This window comes from Protopterus annectens, chromosome 8.part0 (assembly GCF_019279795.1).
Source record: "Protopterus annectens isolate FY-2018-M chromosome 8.part0, PAN1.0, whole genome shotgun sequence".
NCBI lineage: Eukaryota > Metazoa > Chordata > Ceratodontiformes > Protopteridae > Protopterus > Protopterus annectens.
Window position 1 is genome coordinate 1,151,127,047 of NC_056741.1, and position 20,385 is coordinate 1,151,147,431.

The following is a 20,385-nucleotide window of genomic DNA, read 5'->3' on the forward strand; positions in this document are numbered from 1 at the left end:
ATCTAATTGCGAGTCAGAGCTGGCAACTCTGCATGTAAATATATACTGCCAATTATTATTAGTGGACCGGAGTTCCCTGCGGCGACCCCTAACCGGGAAAAGTCGAAAGACCATGGATATATATCTATATCTCTATATATAAATATATATCATATATATAATCTCAAGTAGAAAAATCATCCCTGATCAGCATTAGGAAGAAATTGAGGGCCCTCAAGTCAACTAAAGCTAATTTTGAAAAGAAAGTTGCCAAGGATGCTAAAGATAACCATAAGGCCTTCTATGGCTACGTCAAAAACCTAAATGGCAACGCTCAGGTCTGTTCTGAGCTAGTACAAAATGGAACAAATTACACTGACCCTTCTGACATTGTCAACATCTTGGCTGACAGGTTCAGTGCAAACCCCCCCCTCCTCACCACCTACAGGGCCTACCACCATTCCAGGGGTAGGTGTCAGTCCAATTATTACTGATACATTGGTTAACAAGGTTCTATCTAAAGCTAAAAACACTGCCTCCATGGGACCAGATTGTGTCCCAGGCTGCGTCATACACAAGCTCCAAAAAGGAATTAACCCCGCATCTTAATACCCTGTTCAGTCTCAGCCTCTACACAGGATATGTGCCCATAGAATGGCGCACGGCAACAGTGGTCCCGCTACACAAGGCTGGGGCCACAACTGACCCTGGGAACTACCGACCAATAAGCCTGACCAGTCTGATCTGTAAGGCTATGGAGTGAGTCATTAAGGAACTCAAATGGCGAGACTGGGAACCTCCAGTCGCTGGACCCCACACAGTTCGGTTTAGTCAAGGGCGGATCATGCCTCCTGAATCTGGTGGATTTCTTTGAGACAGTTACTCAGGCTATAGATAAGGGAAAGGAGGTACACACGGTTTACCTTGACCTTGCTAAAGCATTTGACACCATTCCCCATTCAGGTACTATTGATAAGCTCACCAGCCTGGGCATAAACCCTTACGTCACAAGATGGATCGCAAACGGCCTCTCCGACAGATCCCATAAAGTAAGAGTAGCAGGATCTATGTCCAAATCTAGACCAGTAACAAGTGGTGTGCTTCAGGGCTCTGTCCTGGTGCCCCTCCTGTTTGGCATATACTTCTCAGAAGTACAGGCAAGCATGGAAGGGTTGTGGCTAAGTTTATGGACGACTGCCAAATGGGTGCTATAATAGAGTCTCCGGTCGACATGGAGTTCGTCCAGAAGGGTCTAAATGAGACTGATGCATGGTGTCAAAGCCATGGGCTCAAGAAAAATGAAAAAAAAAAAAATGCGTAGCAATCCTCTTTGGAAAAAACAGAGTACCCGCAAACTACAACATAGGAGGTAATCCCCTGAATTCTGAAGTAATATCTAGGGACCCAAGTAGATGGTCAGCTTTCCTTCGATAACCATGTTGCCAAAGTGGTAGAAAATCCTTCTATGTGACCCATCTGATCATGAAAGGGTTCACATCAAGATCTAAGGATGTAATGGTGCCCCTCTACTCTTCTCTCATCAGACCCATTATCGATTACAATGCACCAATTGGAATGTACCTGGCTAGACATCTTCAGCAGCTGGAGAGACCACAGAGGTACCTAACAAAGAGGATTACTGGCCTCAAACAGTTGCCCTATGCAGCACGCTTGAAAAAGCTAAGACTGTTCTCTGTTACATACCGCTTTCTCAGAGGCGATCTCTGTCTAATGCACAGAGCCATGCCCAACCCAGAATTGTTGAACATGCTCCATCTTAGCAAAAACAAAACTACTCGAGCTACACGCTCTAGGGATATAAACATCAACACAATAAATAGAACATGCTGGAGGGATAGATTCCCTTCGCAGAGACTTCCCTTACTATGGAACAGGGTCCCGATCTACACAAGACAGAGCCCCTCACTATCACACTATCACTCTTCAAGAGGAACCTTGATGAGTGGATGGGTAAACAAAGTTCACACCAGGGATCACACATAGATATATATATATATATATATATATATATATATCACACACACACACACACACACATATATGGTTGGGGTCCAAAGTTTGGAGTTTACCATTGTCTTTGCTTAGGAGTTCCATGATGATACGTTCCACGGCCTTGCAGACCAGGCTTGTTAGGCTAATAGGGCGATAGTTCCCAGGATCAGTGGTGGCTTCCCCTTTGTGTAGGGGGATAGCCAGGAAATCCTTCTACGTGGCACACATCACACAAGTGTTCTCATCCAGGAGAGAGAGAGAGAGAAAAAAAAAAAAAGTCATTGTTCCTCTACTCGATGCTCATTAGATCCATTATAGAGTACAACGCCCCTTTTGCAATATACCTCAAGACATCTGCAACGGCTGGAAAGGCAACAGAAGTACCTCACCAAGAGGATTACTGGCCTGAAATAGATGCCCTACACTGACAGTCAAAAAACACCAGCTTTACTCCGTGGCATATCGCCTACTCAGAGGTGATCTTTGCCTAACATATAAAGCTATGTCAAGCCCAGAGCTGTTGGACATGCTACACCTAAAGAAATCCCAATCCCTCCAAGCTACATGCTCTAGGGACCTAAACCTTGTCACCACAACAAACGGGACATGCTGGAAGGATAGATTCCTGTCCCAGAGACTTTCCATACTCTGGAACAAGCTACCCATCTATGTCAAGCAAAGTTCCACATTAGTACTTTTCAAGAAAAATCTGGAGTGGATGAGAAATGGGAAATACACCCCAGGATCACTTCTGTGGCTCTGCTCGACAGGGGCACGGAAAAATAACTTTCTTGGGTGGTGTAGGCCAGGGAACCTTGTTGGCTAGGCTTACTTAGGCCCTTGGGCAGATAGCCTAGTACCTACGTATGAACCTTTAAAACCCCTTCCCCCTTTGGGACATGGACACCTCTTGAATAGTACCCAGAGTCAAAAGGTCCCAAAAGCACCTCTGGAAAGGAGAAGAGTTGTGCCTGACTGGGCTGAGGAATACACATGAAAGGGGAAAAGGATTTCCAAGCCATGAAAAAAACCCTGGTGAATAATGGACAGAACCCAGGAATCCTGAATTATCTGTAGCCAAACAAGATAACTGAGTAAGAAAGAGAAAGGTGGCTGGGAAAAAAAAAGGCTAGTCAGACAGCACCTGGTTTATCTGGAAAAGGAGACTTCTGAGGTACTGAACTGCGAGTAGCTTTAATAGGAGGAGCCCACTTCCACCCTTTTTACCCTTAGGAGGAGGGTAAGACTACCTGTGAACAAAGGCTGGCTTATTGGGGTAGTTTATCTACAATTTAGGCACAAGTGACAAATATGTTTAAACCCCTGTAAAGCCTTGTCCTTATCCTGAAAGGAAAAACCTAGCAGCAGCACCAGCTTCACCAAACAAGTGATTATCAACAGGGGCAGCCATCAACTTAGCCTCAACATCAAGCAAAGACTGAAGCCAATGCCTATCACCTCATGACTGAAAAAAGCAAAAGCCCTAGAAGCATCTGCTGCATCAGAACTAAACTTGATGGAATTATAGGCCACCTGGAAGTCCCTGACACAGAAAGGGCAGAAGTTGTATCCTCAGAGTCTGAGGAATCAAAAATAACCCAAAAGGCCTGGGATAGGAGAGCCAACAAATATCTAGACATATGGGTCTGATAATTAACAGCCCTAAAAACCAAGTTAGCAGATGTATAAACCTTCTTGCCTAGCCTTTACATGGTCCTTCCATCTTTAATCAGAGGACAGTAACTTGAGAGCGGAAGCAATTAAGAGGGCTTGTCAGAAGCTACAGACACTACCATGGGGGTCTGCAGGACACCTATAAAAAAATGTACCATCCTCTGGCACCCTATACAATATATCTGGTTTCTTAGGAGCGTGGGTCAGAGTCTGGAGCCTCAGAAGGATTGGAAAATGTATTCAAGAAGCCAGCCAAAACAGGAGAAATAGCAGAAGGTTTAGGAGAATCCATCTGCAGCAACTCATATCTGTTATGTACCTCAGAAACCTGAGCACAATCCCATTTAGAAGAAATCAATCATCCTGGAGAGTTTCCAAACGAAATCTGTTCAAAGGGAGTATCAGGACTGGTAGATTCCTCATCCTCATATCCATAGCCAAAGGAGAGGAGAGGGAATCTGTTAACAGTAAGCAACGGATTCCTCACCGAAATCCAGCTCCTCCTCAGAAGAATCCTGTTCTGTGTCTTTTTTGTGAAGTAGAGGGCCGGGGGGACTATCAAACTCCCAGAGGTGGTTTCAATGCCATCAAAGCACTAAACAATCCCCGAGTGAAGAACTGCTATTCAGTCTGTGGATCCTTAGCAGTAATAGGTTGTCTTTTGCTTTTTCTTCACTGGGATGTCAGCTTTATAAAACCTGAAAGGCTCTTGACCCAGGACAGCATTCAATACTCATAGCATTTACTTCTCCGACTAATATTTGAGGAACACCCCTAGGCCCCTTAGAGATAATCAGCCTTTGTTCCCCCTAAACTTCTGAAATGGAAGTCTGCAATACCGCCTCCGAGGTGTTTAAAGTCAGGTCCCCACTGGCCTCCAACCTAGTCGCAACAGAGGAATCCAATGATAAAGCCAGACAAACCTCTTGACATTCACTCACCTCAGGAGAGATGCCCGGTAGAGGCTGAAGAGCAGAAGATTCCGGCCTAGGCTTCTTAGTCTTCTTCACTCACAGCTGTCCCTCAGAGCAGAAAGTTCCCTCCATTGTCTTTCGCAGGAAGCTTTAGATGCTGGTGTTCAAGATGAAGCACAAAAGGAGAGAGAGTCTACTATGAAAGATTTTGTGCAACGACCTAACAGATGGAACAGGAAGTATGGTTGTGCAAGGCAAGACGGACATTGTTCGTGGCAGTCCTTATGGGGAATCTGTCTCCCACATTGTATTTACCCTTCTTGGATGACATGAAACCCCACAAGCAACAATAAGTAAAATAAACAAATAAATAAGAGGGTACTTGCCTGCAACAGCTTGGTGAACCAGCAATGGAATGGGCATCCAGACGATCAAGCAATATCGTTCAGACTGGTGGCAATTCTGAGAATGGTACATCCGTGCATCCTTACACAAGCAGCATACTAAGCCTTCCAGTTAAAGTGAGTGCATTAGTTCAATTTGAAAAGTTCATCTTTTACAACTCGTTCAAACAAAATCTAACAGTTTAAGATCACACTGCAAGGAACTAATGACAAACAGAAGTAATAGCACATTCCATTTCTAGCGTCTTCTCTAACAAGAAGATCTCTGCCATTAATTAGTGGCACTTCTGCCAAGTAAAAGGTATTCCAGAAGCCAAATTTAAATTCTCCCACACCGATGCAATAAGTAATGTAGAGAGTATAGCTTACAAGATGTCTGGAGTAAGAATGCATTTCTTCATGAAGGACAGGAAAGCAACACACTTTTAGAAGAAATGGCTAAAGTAAATATTTGGGGACTTTCAAAATATCATATGAAATACTTTACAATGGAGATAGTAAGACAGAATAATAGGAAATATAATGAAGTAAATCCCTAAAATTTGAGTGGAGCAAAATTAACTGAGGCAAGCCAACAAAAAGATTTCTGGGTCTGTGCAACCACAATGGTAATCTTACAGGTAGACCACAGTCTCATTTCAGGACCTACATTACCAAAGACAGACATGCATATTAATTGCTTCCCAAATCCATCCTTCAGGAGGAGGGGTTAAAACTGCACGTCACTTATACATACTATTGCTCTAACTGACCCAGCATGCCCACATCAGTATCAGACTGCTGCCTAGCCTGGACGAACAGAAAGGAGTGCACTACAAATAATGCTTGTACTTGTGCATGCACATGTAGTGTCCCACACAAGATCCGCCAGGTTAAACAGTTACCCCTCATGCAGTACTGGCATGGTGCTATGCCCTCCCATGAAAAGTTAGTCTATCTTGCTCGTTTGGACTATTTGGTTTAAAAGATTTTATTCAGATGCAGAGACATGCAACTCTACTTAGAGGTCTAAAATAAGATGTCAGTTTTCATGTTAGTCCTAACTCCTTGGAGTGTCCAATCCTGAATGCTTCCTCTTGCATTACTACAAAGCTGTGCAAGCTGAACAGACCGTCCACAAAAATGCAGACAACTATGCTGTGGAAAAGCACAATGGTGGAAAACGAATGGTTGAAAAAAATGGAAGGAAAAGCAAAGATTACGACAAAACGTATGCACTGAAGTAAACTACAGAGTGATGCAGATAAGTGAGCAAATATGGCGACTGTTGCAGTGCTAAACTTCCAGTACTCTTCACATTCATTTCCAGCTGCTGGCTAGTGCCCAAAGCTACACTAGGATTTTAAATATGTAAACTACACATTTTTCACTCTAGCTCTTCCAATCAAGGCATACAATGAGCCTGCCATCAACATTGTGGTATTTCAGATCAATGCCTGAACTATGACAAAAGATATCTCATCCCCGCATCTACTAGTATAAATTCTTGTATCTGGGCTTTTCATCCAACACTCACCTAAATCCAGTATAATTTCGGCTTCAAAGCACACATGCATGTGCACACATTCACACAAGCCTCCAGTGCTGCAGTGTAGGCAGGACAAACTGCTGCCGAGATGAAGGATACTGCCTCACATGGGAGGATCTACACCAATATCTGACCATCACAGCAACAACCTTCATCCTAAATCATGGCAAGCATCTGAAATTTGGTCATTGAGACATTTCAGCAAAATTTCAATATTTCAGAAAAAAACATTTTCATAATGGGAGAAATAATTGTTTACACTCATTACTTTGACATTTCAGATTTAAAAGGCAACAATTCCCCCCTCCAAAGTATGCATAGTTAAGCATGTGCAAAGGGTGGGCAGACCTGAAAAAAAATTAACATGAAAATTAAGGAGACTACATCTAAAGGAAAATTAACTTTTATATCTAAACTTCCCCAATTGCCTGTGACACACACATGCAGCAGTTTTGGTCACTCACTTCATAATCATCTATTCTGCACAGATCTGAAAAAGTAAAAAAAAAAAAAAAAAAAAAAAAAAAAATTCAGGACAACGTACAACATTCCATTACCAAGTTTGTTCAAACTGAAGAAGCACTCTCATATTTACTTTCAAGCATGCAAGTACTAGAGTAACGTCTCACTCTCCTCCCCTTGACTCAAAACTAAATATCAAACTGCTAAATTACCATGGTCTTTCATCATCTAATGGAAGTACACCTACTCCAGTTAGCCCCCCCCCCCCCCCCCCATCAAAAAAGCCCTGGGAGAACTCCACGTAATTTAGAATTCACTTCTCCAGGATCTTAAAGCTGTAAGACAATGATGAAACTCCTTTAATCTTCACAAGCAGCATAAATGTACCTGTCGAGACAACAGACAAGCAATCAACACTTCAACAAATATATACAACCTACACTGGTACTGTAACAGCTGTATGGTTGTTTTGCTTTATACTTTTTTTTTTTTTTTTTTTATAACACTATTGATGCCATTTATAGTTTTAAAACTCCCACCTAAACTTGGAAATTTATGCTACCACCCAATTACTTTACAGTTATGCTTAATTATCAGTCTGTTACTAATAAAGATTAAATGTAATGAGCTGCAAAGTAATTAGGTAATTGCTAACATTAACAGTTTGGTAGTTGCTTACTTTATACCTCTTTAAAGGTTACAATTAAGCCTGAATAGCATATACCTATAATGCCAGTACAATGGATTACTACAGGACATCAGGAGGTGGTTCAAAAGACTTCCATGTTGGGATAGAGTTTACATTCTTAAAATGTATTGAAAGAGGAACATTTGCATTTAAATTTAAAAGGCTTGCTAGATTCAGCCACCACATCAGATGCAAGTGGTAGATAGCAAATACTGAAAAGGAATTAAGAAAAAGAAGGCTGAAACCACTAAACCCTCCAAGTCCACCAACTCAAAAGGCAGCAGGCAGAGCAGATAATACATTACTTTGTAGGGAAGTCTGCTGAAATAACAAGGAGTCAGTCATTAAGACAGAGAAAACCATTGATTCCTCTAATATGATGCAGTCTGCTAATACAGACATGCATCTGCAGCAGAAGATGGTAGGACTACACAGGCAGTTCCAAGCAACATGTTTTAAAATGGCAGTGATGACAGTCTTCTCAGAAGTACAGACACCCAACAACTTTTATGTAATAGGAGACATCGTGTATGTCAAGAAAATGAATAGATTCACCTTTGGACAGACATGAAAGGGTGGAGTACAACATGACCACCTGAAATGTCTCTGGAGAGGTCCTTGGCTTTCATGGGCACCAAAAAAGAAAAAAAATATTCCAAAACCTTTCTAGAAAGATGGGTCTTCTAGGAGGACTCTTCCACTGAAGAGCTTCTGCTACTGCTACTCCTCCATTGGCAGTCCATTATGATGAGGTGAGACAAAGCAAGGGCAATGATGGAATTCAAAGAGGGAAAGAACAGAAATGAATAACCCCTAGTAGGACCCACCTTGGCCCACGTGCTTCTGGAGACTCTCTCCATGCTGAATCATAGAAAATCCCTAAACTGCCATCTGTGTGAAGCAGTTAGGCAAGGACAGATATAATTCAATTTCAAGATGAGATGAGGTATAGTTTTCTAGGGGCTACCAGGAACCCCGCCTTCTAAGCCCATGACTTTGCTGGAAGACAGATGGGAAAGTAACTGTATCCTCCTACTCTCGTTGCTGCAGGTCTTGTCACAGCTATGTTCAGTAGTGGCAATGCTGGAGAGGGTGAAACTTTACACCCACAATTATTAGGTCTTTCCAAACTAACCTTAAGTGAACCCCTGAACTGGACAACCAAAACCAGAAGCACTGGTAGATGACACTGTTATACCCCAGTGCTCCAGCAGTTCCTTCCAGAACATTAGACCATATGGACCACAAAGGTGCTATAATTCTGTTAAGTCAGGGTTCTTCTCTCTTTCAATCAACACTGACAGCTCTTATGCAGGACACTACAGTTCACAATTCATAGCCTTCTGAAAAATTTAAAGCTAATGCTGTGTTAACACCAGCAGGGATAACCTGGCAGATCCAAAAGCAGGATTCACAAATCTCTTCACAGCTAGGGATTCCTTATTATGACAAGGAACAGTAGGGTTCTGTGCAGTAGGATCTCACTACAGGCTGCAACAAAAGCGAGGACACTAGGTTAGGGAAATTTCTGCTACAGCTCAATATTAGTGGAAGGTGAACAATCCACTATACTTTACCTCGGTACAAGTACACTGTAGAGATTCTCCTACACAACTGATGTGGCATTCAGAAGAATGTCCAGCAAGGGAGAACGACTCAGAGTTTTTTTTTTTTGGGGGGGGGGCACAATATACCTTCTGCGGCCTCCAATGAAATATCCCCTTGGTGTTGCAAGTTTTGGAGAGTTTCTTCAACCTTATGGCCGTCATGGGGGGTGTTAGACTTGCCCCCTTCAAAGACATAAGCTGCTGATTTGCTGGAAAGTCAAGATTAGATTCTGCAGGTTTTCATTTGCATAGATTAAGTATTAAGTATCTTTCTTTTGGGGGGGGGGGCAGCAATCCTTTATAGCTTAGACCATTCTCATGGGAACGAACATCTCCAGACTTCTATATTGTAGTAAATGAAGTAGATGATGGAGTCAAGACGGCCCATAGGAAAGGGCACCAGCCCAAGTAGTAGTTGCAAAAAGTCCTTGGTTTGCAGAAAGGGTTCTAAACATGGTCTTTAAGAGGGTGGAAGGCACTATTCTGTAAAGAAAGCACAGACACAAGAAAGACTGGTAACCCATGTACCACAGCCATCCAATGAGAAATAAACAGCAGCCCTAGCACTGGTGATGGTAACATGAGACTGCGACATAGCAATAGTGGGAAGGGGGGCGTCTGCCAGTAACTGCAGCTCAAATCTTCAAGGATTTTTACAAGGCAGATGTTCTCAAACGTTAGCTTTATGGTACTGTACATCTCTAATATATCTTGCTCTGTTTTTTTTTGCCACAGTTCCAGATGTAAAAATGCTCTGCAGGTCTCAACTGTCAGTGGCAGAAATATCTGCTTGGTTGCTCTTGGAAGAAAAAGACTTCAGCCATTCATAAGCAGTCTAACAGAGCAGTGGAGCACAGAAACTTACAAAGAACTTCTGCCACTATTGACACTGAACAACCAAGCAAAAAAGGACCCATCTAGACATTTTCAAATAAAGGGACAAGACAATGACTTTGTGAGGTCTTGTCACACTACCCTGACGTATATTCTGAGTGTAAGGTTAGCTTCCGTTTTCTTACCAGCTTCCTACAGGGTCAGGAACAAAAATGGACGTACACCTAATCTCTCCAGAGAGCCAAAAATGGACAGAACCTTTCCGTGCTTAAAAGACCTCTCCGCACTGGAAACTGAACTCCGAGCACTTATGTCTAATTTGGAAAATGCCAGCTTCAAAGCCAAAATCGTATTATCCAACAGCCTAAATCCAAAATCTCTCAACCAGTGCTCTCAACACAACTACCCCAAAAAGGTGGGAAATGGAAAGCTAGAATTATTCCATAAATTAAAAAGGTACAGGGAAGGGAAAGCACTTATCTACACAAGTGCAACTCTAAGGTGGCTGTGCGAAAGCTCTGCTCCTCTTTGTATACATCTATAATTCTGGAAAACTTTTGCAACAGTAGGTTTACTGCATATAGCTCTTTTTCACTGCTATTCCCCAGGGGAACTTGCTTTTCATCAATGCACCTCTTGCAGCTCCTCCTCAAAATAGGATTAAAACCACTACATATCTGACTGATCACTTACTAACATCTTTCCCATATTAAAGAAAGAAAAAGATTGAATTTGGGTTATGCAGAACTTCCAGAGGCCTTTACTCCCTCCAAAATAACATGGTATTTGGTGCAGTCTCGGGCTTTAGGCAGAGGTATCCAGAAAACTCAGAGGAAGAGAGAAATGCAAAATACTAAACTTCACACATGCCTTTTACAGTGGAACTAAAATAGGGTTCCAAACACTTCGACTTTCAATGTCAACAGAAAACTTTTTTGCAAGACTGTTTACGAATATGCTTCACAGTAGTGGTAGAGAATTTACATTAACATTCTGGTGAAAAATAAGTAGAAAGACAGGAAAATGATAAAAAAATACCACTTAATTATCTTTGATCCATCTTGTGAGAGGAAACCAGTGTAGTCATGGGTACAACTAAACAATACCCCAAATATACCCGTCACATCTACAACAGAATCAGACCCATCCTTTCAAAAGCCATGGCTTACCTTTTACCACACTTGAGAAGGTAGCAGAATGCCTAGACACAAACAGCTTCAGCTGCTCATCCAGATTAGCACCAGGAACATCCCAGGACAGAACTCCTAAAGCACAGGGTTAAACAAGACATCGGTAAGAATAGTTTATTTTTTAACATGCAACACTATTCGATAACTAAAAGCAACACACACACACACACACACACACACACACACACACACACACACACACACACACACACACACACACACTGAAAATAACCAATCGTGCAAAAGCTTGCTAAACTCCTTGAAACTGCAGTATGCAATTCTATAAGATGATGTTCCCATAAAATAAAAAAATATATATACATATAATCATACACTTGTAATAATAAAACTGTCAGTCAGTTCTAGCTATAAATGGAGACTTGCGTGATAACACATCAGTGATGTAGTAGACATTACTTATAATAATGGAAAAGTTAGTCATTTAAAGTTTGTTGCATCAGTCTATTATATACAATCTCAAAACCCACGCTAATATACATAAAAACATTCAGCTAATTAAAAATGACCATTTGCTTTGTACAAATGCATACAATCACCTTCAGTGGAGAGACCGGCCCAATGCAAACCAGTCATGTTTAACTGTACAGACACAAACATTTTATTCACATTTAAAATACTCTGACAGAGCTGTAAATTATCAAGTTTTCAAAATGATCTTTGGAAATCTCAAGTAGGAGGCCAAAAGCCACCAATTTGAGAAACTGGGTACATCTTCATTTGTGCATCAAAGTACAAACCAAGACAGAGATCAAGCGAGATCAATTCATCTTTCAAAGTGAACAAAGTGGTTTGGGATTACCTGATCTGAAGGGATATTTCAGAGATGCACCATTAAGTTTCCTATATAGCACAATCAGAAAGCTACAATTCAAAGTGAAAAGGGGTGGTTATGAAATGAGGGAGTTCAAGAAATAAGACTGGGATTCTGGATGCAGATCCTTACAGAGAACAAGAACAGCTACACATATTATATTCATCAAGTATTGTAAGAACCAAGCCAACACAGGAATGGAGAAAAGATTATGACAGCAATTAGGGATATAAAGAATAGACAAGAGGGGTCTGGAATTTACTGGAGAAAACTGGGAAAGGAACCAAGGAATTGGGAGCAAATAATTAGACTGGGAAATTGAAGAGAATTGTTGAGATCAAGAACACATTTGGACAGCAGGCTAAATGAGGCTTTCCTTATCAAGGATTAATAGTGTACACGCAAAAAAAAGAAAAATATAGGGGAAACCCAAGTGAGACAAAAACTCTACCAGTGCAGAGTTAAATACAGAACAGAAGCTATTAAAAAGGGGTACAGAATATTGCATAACATAAAACAGGAGTTGGAAAGGACTGGGAGGAGAGACTGGGTAAGAAATTCACAAAGAAAGAAATAGCAGGGTGTGTGTATGGCTCACAAACATGCAGTCTAGACGATTTAGTATTTTTGCTTGGAAGTGTTTGCATAGGTAGTTCTATACTTAAAGTAGACTCCAAAGGATTTTTCCTCCGGTATATTGCAAACGGAGGTGTGATGAAGAGAGTAATTGGGAACATTTTTGGGAGTGTAATAAGTTGGCAGACTTAAAAAAAATTCCCTACAGACTACTCTGTCAGGAATACTAGGACAGCAAATTGTTGTAACCAAGGACTTTTGAGCTGTCACACAGGATCGGAACTGCCCAGACATAGTAAAGCATTGCCAACTTTTAGTCTGGTGGCTGCCAAAAAGCAATTACTAAAAATAGAAGCCTAACCAACCTTATCAGACTTAGTGAATATAACAGAAATAAAAGACCTGGAAGTAGGATCTTTAGAAAGGGGTAGGAGCAAATTACACAGAAAAGTGTGGGAAATGTGTAAATACATGCAGAAGGATGTTTAAGAGAAGGTAGAAATTGAATGCTGCAGTAGCCCAAGGTATATGGGTTATATCCAACCAGCTTCCAAAGCTTCAGGGTACCACCCATGCACTCAAAACTATCAGATGACTCGAATGGAGCTGACTAAAAGACAAGTTTGGGCACAAAGCTCTTTCCTGCCAACAGACAGAGGGAGGCTGTGCCTTGAAAGGGCAAAGCTAGGATCAATCAAAAAATCAAATCAATAAAGTTTCCACACCCTGACATTAAAACACAAACCACACACTATCAAAACCAAAGAGGGATGGACAGAGGGAGCAGCTACTGTGGCAGCAATCATTCGAACATCTATTGTTATGGTAAATTAACTTATACAATTGTACTATGTTAAACCATATCCATCACTGCTGCAGTAGCCTTAGTTATATGGCTAGATTACTCTAGCTAATTACATTTGGGAGGTGGAAAGACAGGAGCCCACAAGTCCATGGAGAATTGTTCTAGCAAAGCTTGAACTAGACCTACAGAAAGGCACAAGCTTATAGTGCTTTGTAAAAGTATGCACAGAGGACCAAGTAGCAGCTTCTGCAATACTTCTACAATTCAACTCTATCCAAGAAGCCATAGATGAAGTCAAGGCCCTGAAAGTAGGTTTGACCTTCCCTAGAAAATTATATTATGCACCCCGCCCCCAAAAAAAAAACTATTGTTAGCACAGTCACCCAAATAGGAGAATTTACTACTGCACCCATTCCAAAAAGGGACTGCAGCACATACATTTGATGTGTGAGTGTGTATTCATTCTACACACATTACAAACGCACATACTCTTGGAATTACTTATGCATATACGCACAGATTATTAGACAGGTGTTTAAATACACTCATGGAATGGGTCTTGTTTGTAACAAAAAAAGAAGCAATGTTCTCCCCATAACATTCCATCAGAGTTGCTGATCTACATTCATTCCTGACAAATGGTGACTGTCCCAGCGGATCAGCCATTACACAGCTCGGACCAGCCAAAAACCACTCGAGCCAAGACCCTACCCACAATGTTCTTCTCTCCATTACCTCAGATAGAGTTTGCAGCCAAAGTACCATGTAACAGGTATACAAGGTTGAAGCCATGTCCAAAGTGAAACCTAAAAGGTTCCCAGAACAAGTGTCCAATCCTCCAGGAAAAGTACAGTTGTGTACACTTACCATAAATGTAGATGTTAGAGTGTATTCACTGTTGCTGTCTTTGGGTTACCTGCTTGCAGGTAGCCCTCAGCCGGCCTGATCAATGTCTTGGGTCCTGCGTCGGTTGTTCTCTCTTCTTCCAGGACATCAGGTAGTCAAGGGTATAAAGCATGCAGCCAACGCCATTACATCAGTTTTTCTTGCCCCAGATGTCATATGCCCCCATAATGGGAAGCAATTCTGTACAAGGTTACACCTCCAATTATAAGCAAATACACCAGAAAGCTTAAATACAGTAAACAAGAAGAGAAGTATAGCAAAAAGAAGTCAGGGGGCTGGTGGGAGGGTAACCAGGACTGCAACAGTGAATACACTCTAATGTCTACATTTATGCCAAGTGTACACAACTGCACTATGTTCTTCTTGTTTCACTATTGTAGTCATTACATTTGGGTAGATTCCCAAAGCTAAGGAAGGGAGGAGGCAATTAAGAAAGCATTAGGACCAGCTATTAGGCCCTGCAAGACTGCAGTGGCAAAACCAGCTCTGGATTTAGAGAAAATAGGCAAGTGGTAATGCTTGGTGAAGGTATGAACAGAACTTCAGGTAGCAGCTTCTAGGATGTCCCTGGTAGGAACACCTCTAAGAAAGGCTGTTGAAGTAGATGCAGCCCTGGTGAAATGTGATCTTATCCCCCGTGGGGTAGGTTTTCCATGGTGCTTATAGCAGAAATGAATGTGATGGCTTATCCATTTAGAAATGGTTTGCTTTGTAATAGCCTTCCCCTCTGCCCCTGCAGCAAACGCAACTAGCAGCTGTTCAGTTTTTCTGAGAGACTTAGTCCTGTCCAAGTAAAATCTAAAGTAGTCTGTGCACATCCAAAAAGAGTGCAGTATTCATTCTCCTTTGTTCTGTGGAATAGAAAAGGTTGGCAAATGAATGGACTGATAAAAGGCCACACTGGATACCACCTTGGGCATAAAGGAAGGATTGGTCCTGAGGGACACCCTGTCACCACAGAAGATGGACTCCACTGCCATGAGGGCCTGTAATTCAGACACTCTTCTGGCTGAAGTGATGGCTAGAAGGAAGGTTGTTTTCCGAGAAAGGAATTTCAACTCTGCAGTTGCAGCTGGCTCAAAGGGAGGTAGAGTGAGCTTTTCCAATACAAAGTTAAGGTCCCAGGCTGGAGTAGGGGCTCTCCTGGGTGATCTTAAATTTTTGGCCCTTCTGAGGAATTGCTTCAGCAGTGGGTGAGATGAGGGATGGCTCCGTATTAAAATGTGCTGAAATTGCAGAGGCATGAATTTTAATAGAAAAGGAAAGGCCCTTGTGAAGCATCTGTTAAGTATCAAAGAATATGCGGTAAACTGGGCATTGTGCCCATCCCCTGGTTTGGCTCCAGGAACAGAATCTTTTCCACTTTTCAGCATAGGATTTTCTAGTACTAGGCCTCCTTGCCTCCAGAATGACATCCAGCACTTGCTTACTGAGGGATGGTAACGGAGAGATCACGTAATTAGCCAGGCTGCTAGGTTCAGGGTTTGAAGCTGGGGATGCAGAATCTGGCCCTCCTGCTGGGACAGCAGGGAAGAAGTCTGAGGCAGGTGCCATGGTTCCAGCAGTGACACTGTGCAAGAGTGGGTACCAGTGTTGGCATGGCCAGTCTGGTGCAATGAGTATTGTCCTTGGTCTGTCCTGTTTGATCTTTAGTAGAACTTTGGAGAGGAGAGGCAGAGGGGGAAAGGCATAAACAGAGGTTATCCCAGGTGAAGGACAGGGCATCCACTTTCTAAGCTTGTCTGTGGGGAGTCCTTGTGCAGAATTTGTCCAGTTGGTAGTTCTGAGGGGAGGCAAAAGCTCCCCCATTTGTTTCTCAACATGTTGAATATCTTTGGTTTGTTTCCACTCGTGTGGGTCCATGAGATTTCTGCTTAGGTCTTCTGCCAGTGTGTTTAGCTTGCTTGGCAGGAACCGAGCCTGTAGGTGCACTTGGTAGCTCAAGGCTGTGTTCCACAGAGCCATGGCTAGTCTGCAGACGGGTTAAGAGTGGGTTCCCCCCTGCTTGTTTATGTACCACATAACGGTAGTGGTGTCTGTTTTTACCAATAAATTGTCCTGGAAGGATGTGGTCCTTGAAGGCCGTCAGAGCATTCTGTACAGACAGCATTTCTTTTTGATTGATATGCAGGTGCAATGGACTCTGGTTTCATTTGCCCTGAATGCACTGCCCTGCCAAGTGAGCCCTCCATGCATAGTCTGATGCGTCTGTTAGAGCTTGGGCGGCAGAGGGTAGAGTGAATGGCAGTCTCTTGAGGTAGCAGGCCTCTGCCCACCAAATGAATTTTGCCTTTATACAAGGGATGATAGGAATCACTGACTCAGGGTCCTGAGAATGTTTACACCATAGGCTTTTTAGATACCATTGTAGTTTCCTCATATGCAGTCTTGCATATGGAATGGATGCAAGAGGCCATGAACCCCAGAGCTTGCAGTATTTTCTTTGCAGTTAACTGGGTCTGTGTGACCAGTAATTTGAAGTAGGCTGTCAGAAAAAAGTACAGTTTTGTACCTACCATAAATGTAGATGTCCGAACAGGATAGCATCTGCAGTCATAACAAATGGGTTGTCCTGTCGTCAGGCAGCCCTTCGGTCGGCCGGATTCCAAAGTCTGGGTCCGCCGCTGATGTCGCACTTCACCCAACGTCATCTCTGCTGGTCTTCGGGTATAAAGGCATCAGCCGACGCCATTTTCCTCAGTGTTTCTTGCCCCAGATGCCAATTGCCCTCTTGGAAAGCTAAATTTTGGATAAATGCCAATGTTTCCAAAATAGTAGAAGGCAAACAAAAAATAAGCATGTATGTACATATATACAAACAAATACACCATAAGAGACTCCCCCCCCCCCCAGCTAGCTATTAGGGGGGTAAATACCCTAGGAGTACCACAGAGGGGTAGGAGGGTGGGTAATCCTGACTGCAGATGCTATCCTGTTCGGACATCTACATTTATGGTAGGTACAAAACTGTACTATGTCCTTCAAGGATGCATCTGCAGTCATAACAAATGGGTAGAATACCATAGCCAAACTAGGGGAGGAGGAAGAAGAATTATGGTGTAGTTAGGATCCCTTGCAGTACAGCAGTGGCAAACCCTGCCCGGGATCTAGAGTATAGAGGTAAATTGAAATGCTTGGCAAATGTATGCACGGAGGTCCAAGTAGCCGCCTCAATAATGTCCTTGGTTGCCACTCCTCGTAAGAAAGCTGTGGTAGTGGCTGTAGCCCTTGTAGAATGAGGTCTTATGTTCTGTGGAATTGGTTTTCCATGGTAAGAGTAACAGAATCTTATGCAATTTCCTATCCATTTGGAGATTGTCTGTTTGGAAATTGCTTTTCCTTCCCTTCCTGTGGCATAGGCTACTAAAAGCTGGTCAGTTTTTCCATTTCCTTTGGTTCTGTCCAGGTAGTAGCGTAACTGTCTATGTACATCCAAGGTATGCAGCAGTCTTTCCCCCCTGTTCTGTGGATTGGGAAAGAAGGTAGGTAGGTGGATTGCCTGGTTTAAGGACACTCTGGATACCACCTTAGGCATAAATGTAGGATTAGTTCTCATGGACACCCTATCTTGATGGAAGATTAGGAAGGGTTGTACTGCCATTAAGGCCTGTAGTTCCGAAACCCTCCTTGCTGAAGTAATTGCCAGTAGGAAAGCAGTTTTCCATGATAGATGTTGAAGATCTGCTGTTGCTGCTGGTTCAAATGGAGGGAGTGTCAATTTTTCTAGCACAAAGTTCAAGTCCCATGCTGATAATGGTGGTTTCCTAGGAGGTTTTACATTCTTGATCCCTCTGAGGAACTGTCTGAGTAGAGGATGCGAAAAGACAGGTGGATCGAAGCTGCATTCTGCTGAAATAGCTGATGCATGTATCTTGATGGAGGAATAGGACAGGCCTGTATGTAGAAGCTCTGCCAAGTACTCCAGGATGTTAGCAATGTCTATGTTCGACACATCTTTTCCTCTTTCAGTGCTCCAAATGACAAACCTTTTCCATTTTCCTGCATAGTTCCTTCTTGTTGAAGGTCTGCGGGCTTCAAGGATAATGTCTTTAACCCTTTGGGATAGGTCTGGGTTAGTTGCTGCTATGTGATGTTCCAGGCAGTCAGTTGCAAGGTTTTTAGGTTTGGGTGCATGATGTTGTAGTTGTTCTGAGTTAACATCAGAGGCATCAGGGGTATTGACCACATTCTCCCCTGAGACATGCTCCTCAGCAATGGATACCAGTGTTGTCTTGGCCAATTCGGAGCTATCAGGATTATCCTTGGACGTTCCTCTGATTTTCAGTAGTACCTTGTGCATCAAAGGAAGAGGTGGAAATGCATATGCTATCAGGCCTTTCCAACTGAAGGATAGAGAGTCCACCTTCCATGCAAGTGGGTGGTATGTCCTTGTGCAGAATTTTTTGAGCTGGTGATAGAGTGGGGATGCGAATAGGTCTATTTGTGGCATTCCCCATTTCTTTGTGATGGCCTTGAAAATGTCCGGATGTAGCATCCATTCGTGAGCATCCGAGGTGGTTCTGCTTAACATGTCTGCTAGGATGTTTTCTTTTCCCGGCACAAGTATTGCCTGTAACTGGATGTTGTAGCTCAGAGCCATATTCCAAAGGTCCAGAGTCATTCTGCATAGGGGGTATGAATGAGTGCCTCTGTTTGTTGATGTACCACATGACTGTGGTGTTGTCTGTCCTTATCCTTAAGTGGCCTTCTTTGAGGAATGGTCTGAATTTCTGGATTGCTAGTTTTACTGCCAGCATTTCTTTTTGGTTTATGTGCAGGTGCAGCTGGTCTGGAGTCCACAATCCTTGTATGCATTTGTTCAACATGTGCGCCCCCCAGCCTAGGTCTGAGGCGTCCGTTGTGATGGTTTGGCTTGCTTGAAAGTTGTGGAAGGGCAAGCCTGGGTTTGACTGGCATGCTTGAGCCCACCATAGGAACTCCTGTTTCAGGCATGGGATTAGTGGGATTTCGGTTTCTAAGCTGTGCCTGTGTTGAGACCATAAATTCTTTAGGTACCACTGTAGTTTTCTCATATGCAGTCTGGCATGTGGGACCAGGATTATGCATGATGCCATGAAGCCCAAGGCCTGCAGTACTTTTCTTGCTGTTAGTTTGTTCTGTTTTGTTAATGCCAAGTAGTAAAGAGGAGTTGTTCTTGTTTTTCTGCAGTTAGGAATGCCATTTGTTTTACTGTGTCCAATTCCGCACCCAAGAATGTTCTTGTTTGGGATGGTATCAGTCTTGACTTTTTTAAATTGACTGTGTATCCCAGGGCTTGTAGTAAGCAAATGACTCTTTGTAAATCTGTTGTCAGCTTGCTTTTGTTGTCCGCTTGTAACAGGCAGTCGTCCAGGTATGGATAAATTTGGATTCCCTGTAGCCTGCAGTGAGCGATTACTGATGCCAGGCATTTTGTGAATACTCTGGGCAGTAGATAAGCCAAAGGGCAATGCTGAGAATTGATAATGCTCTGATCCTGCAAGAAATCTGAGGTATCTTCTGCAATTTGGTCGTATGGGGACGTGCAGGTATGCCTCCTTGAGATCTAGAGTTACCAGCCAACACTCCTTGCCCAGCATGGGAAGAAGTTGCTGTAGGGTCAGCATTTTGAATTTTGGGACAATGATGTATGTGTTTAAGACGGACAGGTCGAGAATAGGTCTCCAACTTTTCTTTTCTTGGTACTAGGAAGAGTCTGGAGTAGAATCCTTTGCCCTGTTCTGTTACTGGTACTCTTTCCACAGCTCTCATCTTTGTTAATTGAGCTATCTGCTTTAGAGCTTCTGTTTTTTGATTTGGAGGTAGGTTTGGCATTCCTCTTTTTACTGGTAAGGTGTGGAAGTGGAACCTGTAGCCTTGGTCTATGGTTTGCAAAATCCACTTGTCTTTTGTGATATAGTGCCAATTTTTCGAAAATAAGGCTAACTTTCCGCCTAAAGGTGCTGCTATTTGCTCCCTGGTAGGCAGTGTCAG

The 20,385-nt window shown here is 42.7% G+C and overlaps 1 protein-coding gene across 1 annotated transcript in view; it reads right to left on the bottom strand.

Moving 5' to 3' along the window:
• Positions 1 to 20,385, bottom strand: part of MAP1S (microtubule associated protein 1S) — a 703,322-nt gene that overhangs the window by 570,082 nt on the left and 112,855 nt on the right. The window contains exon 2 of the mRNA XM_044080661.1: positions 11,273 to 11,368. Within this exon, the coding sequence (XP_043936596.1) occupies positions 11,273 to 11,368 (96 nt within the window). The remainder of the gene's footprint in view (positions 1 to 11,272; positions 11,369 to 20,385) is intronic.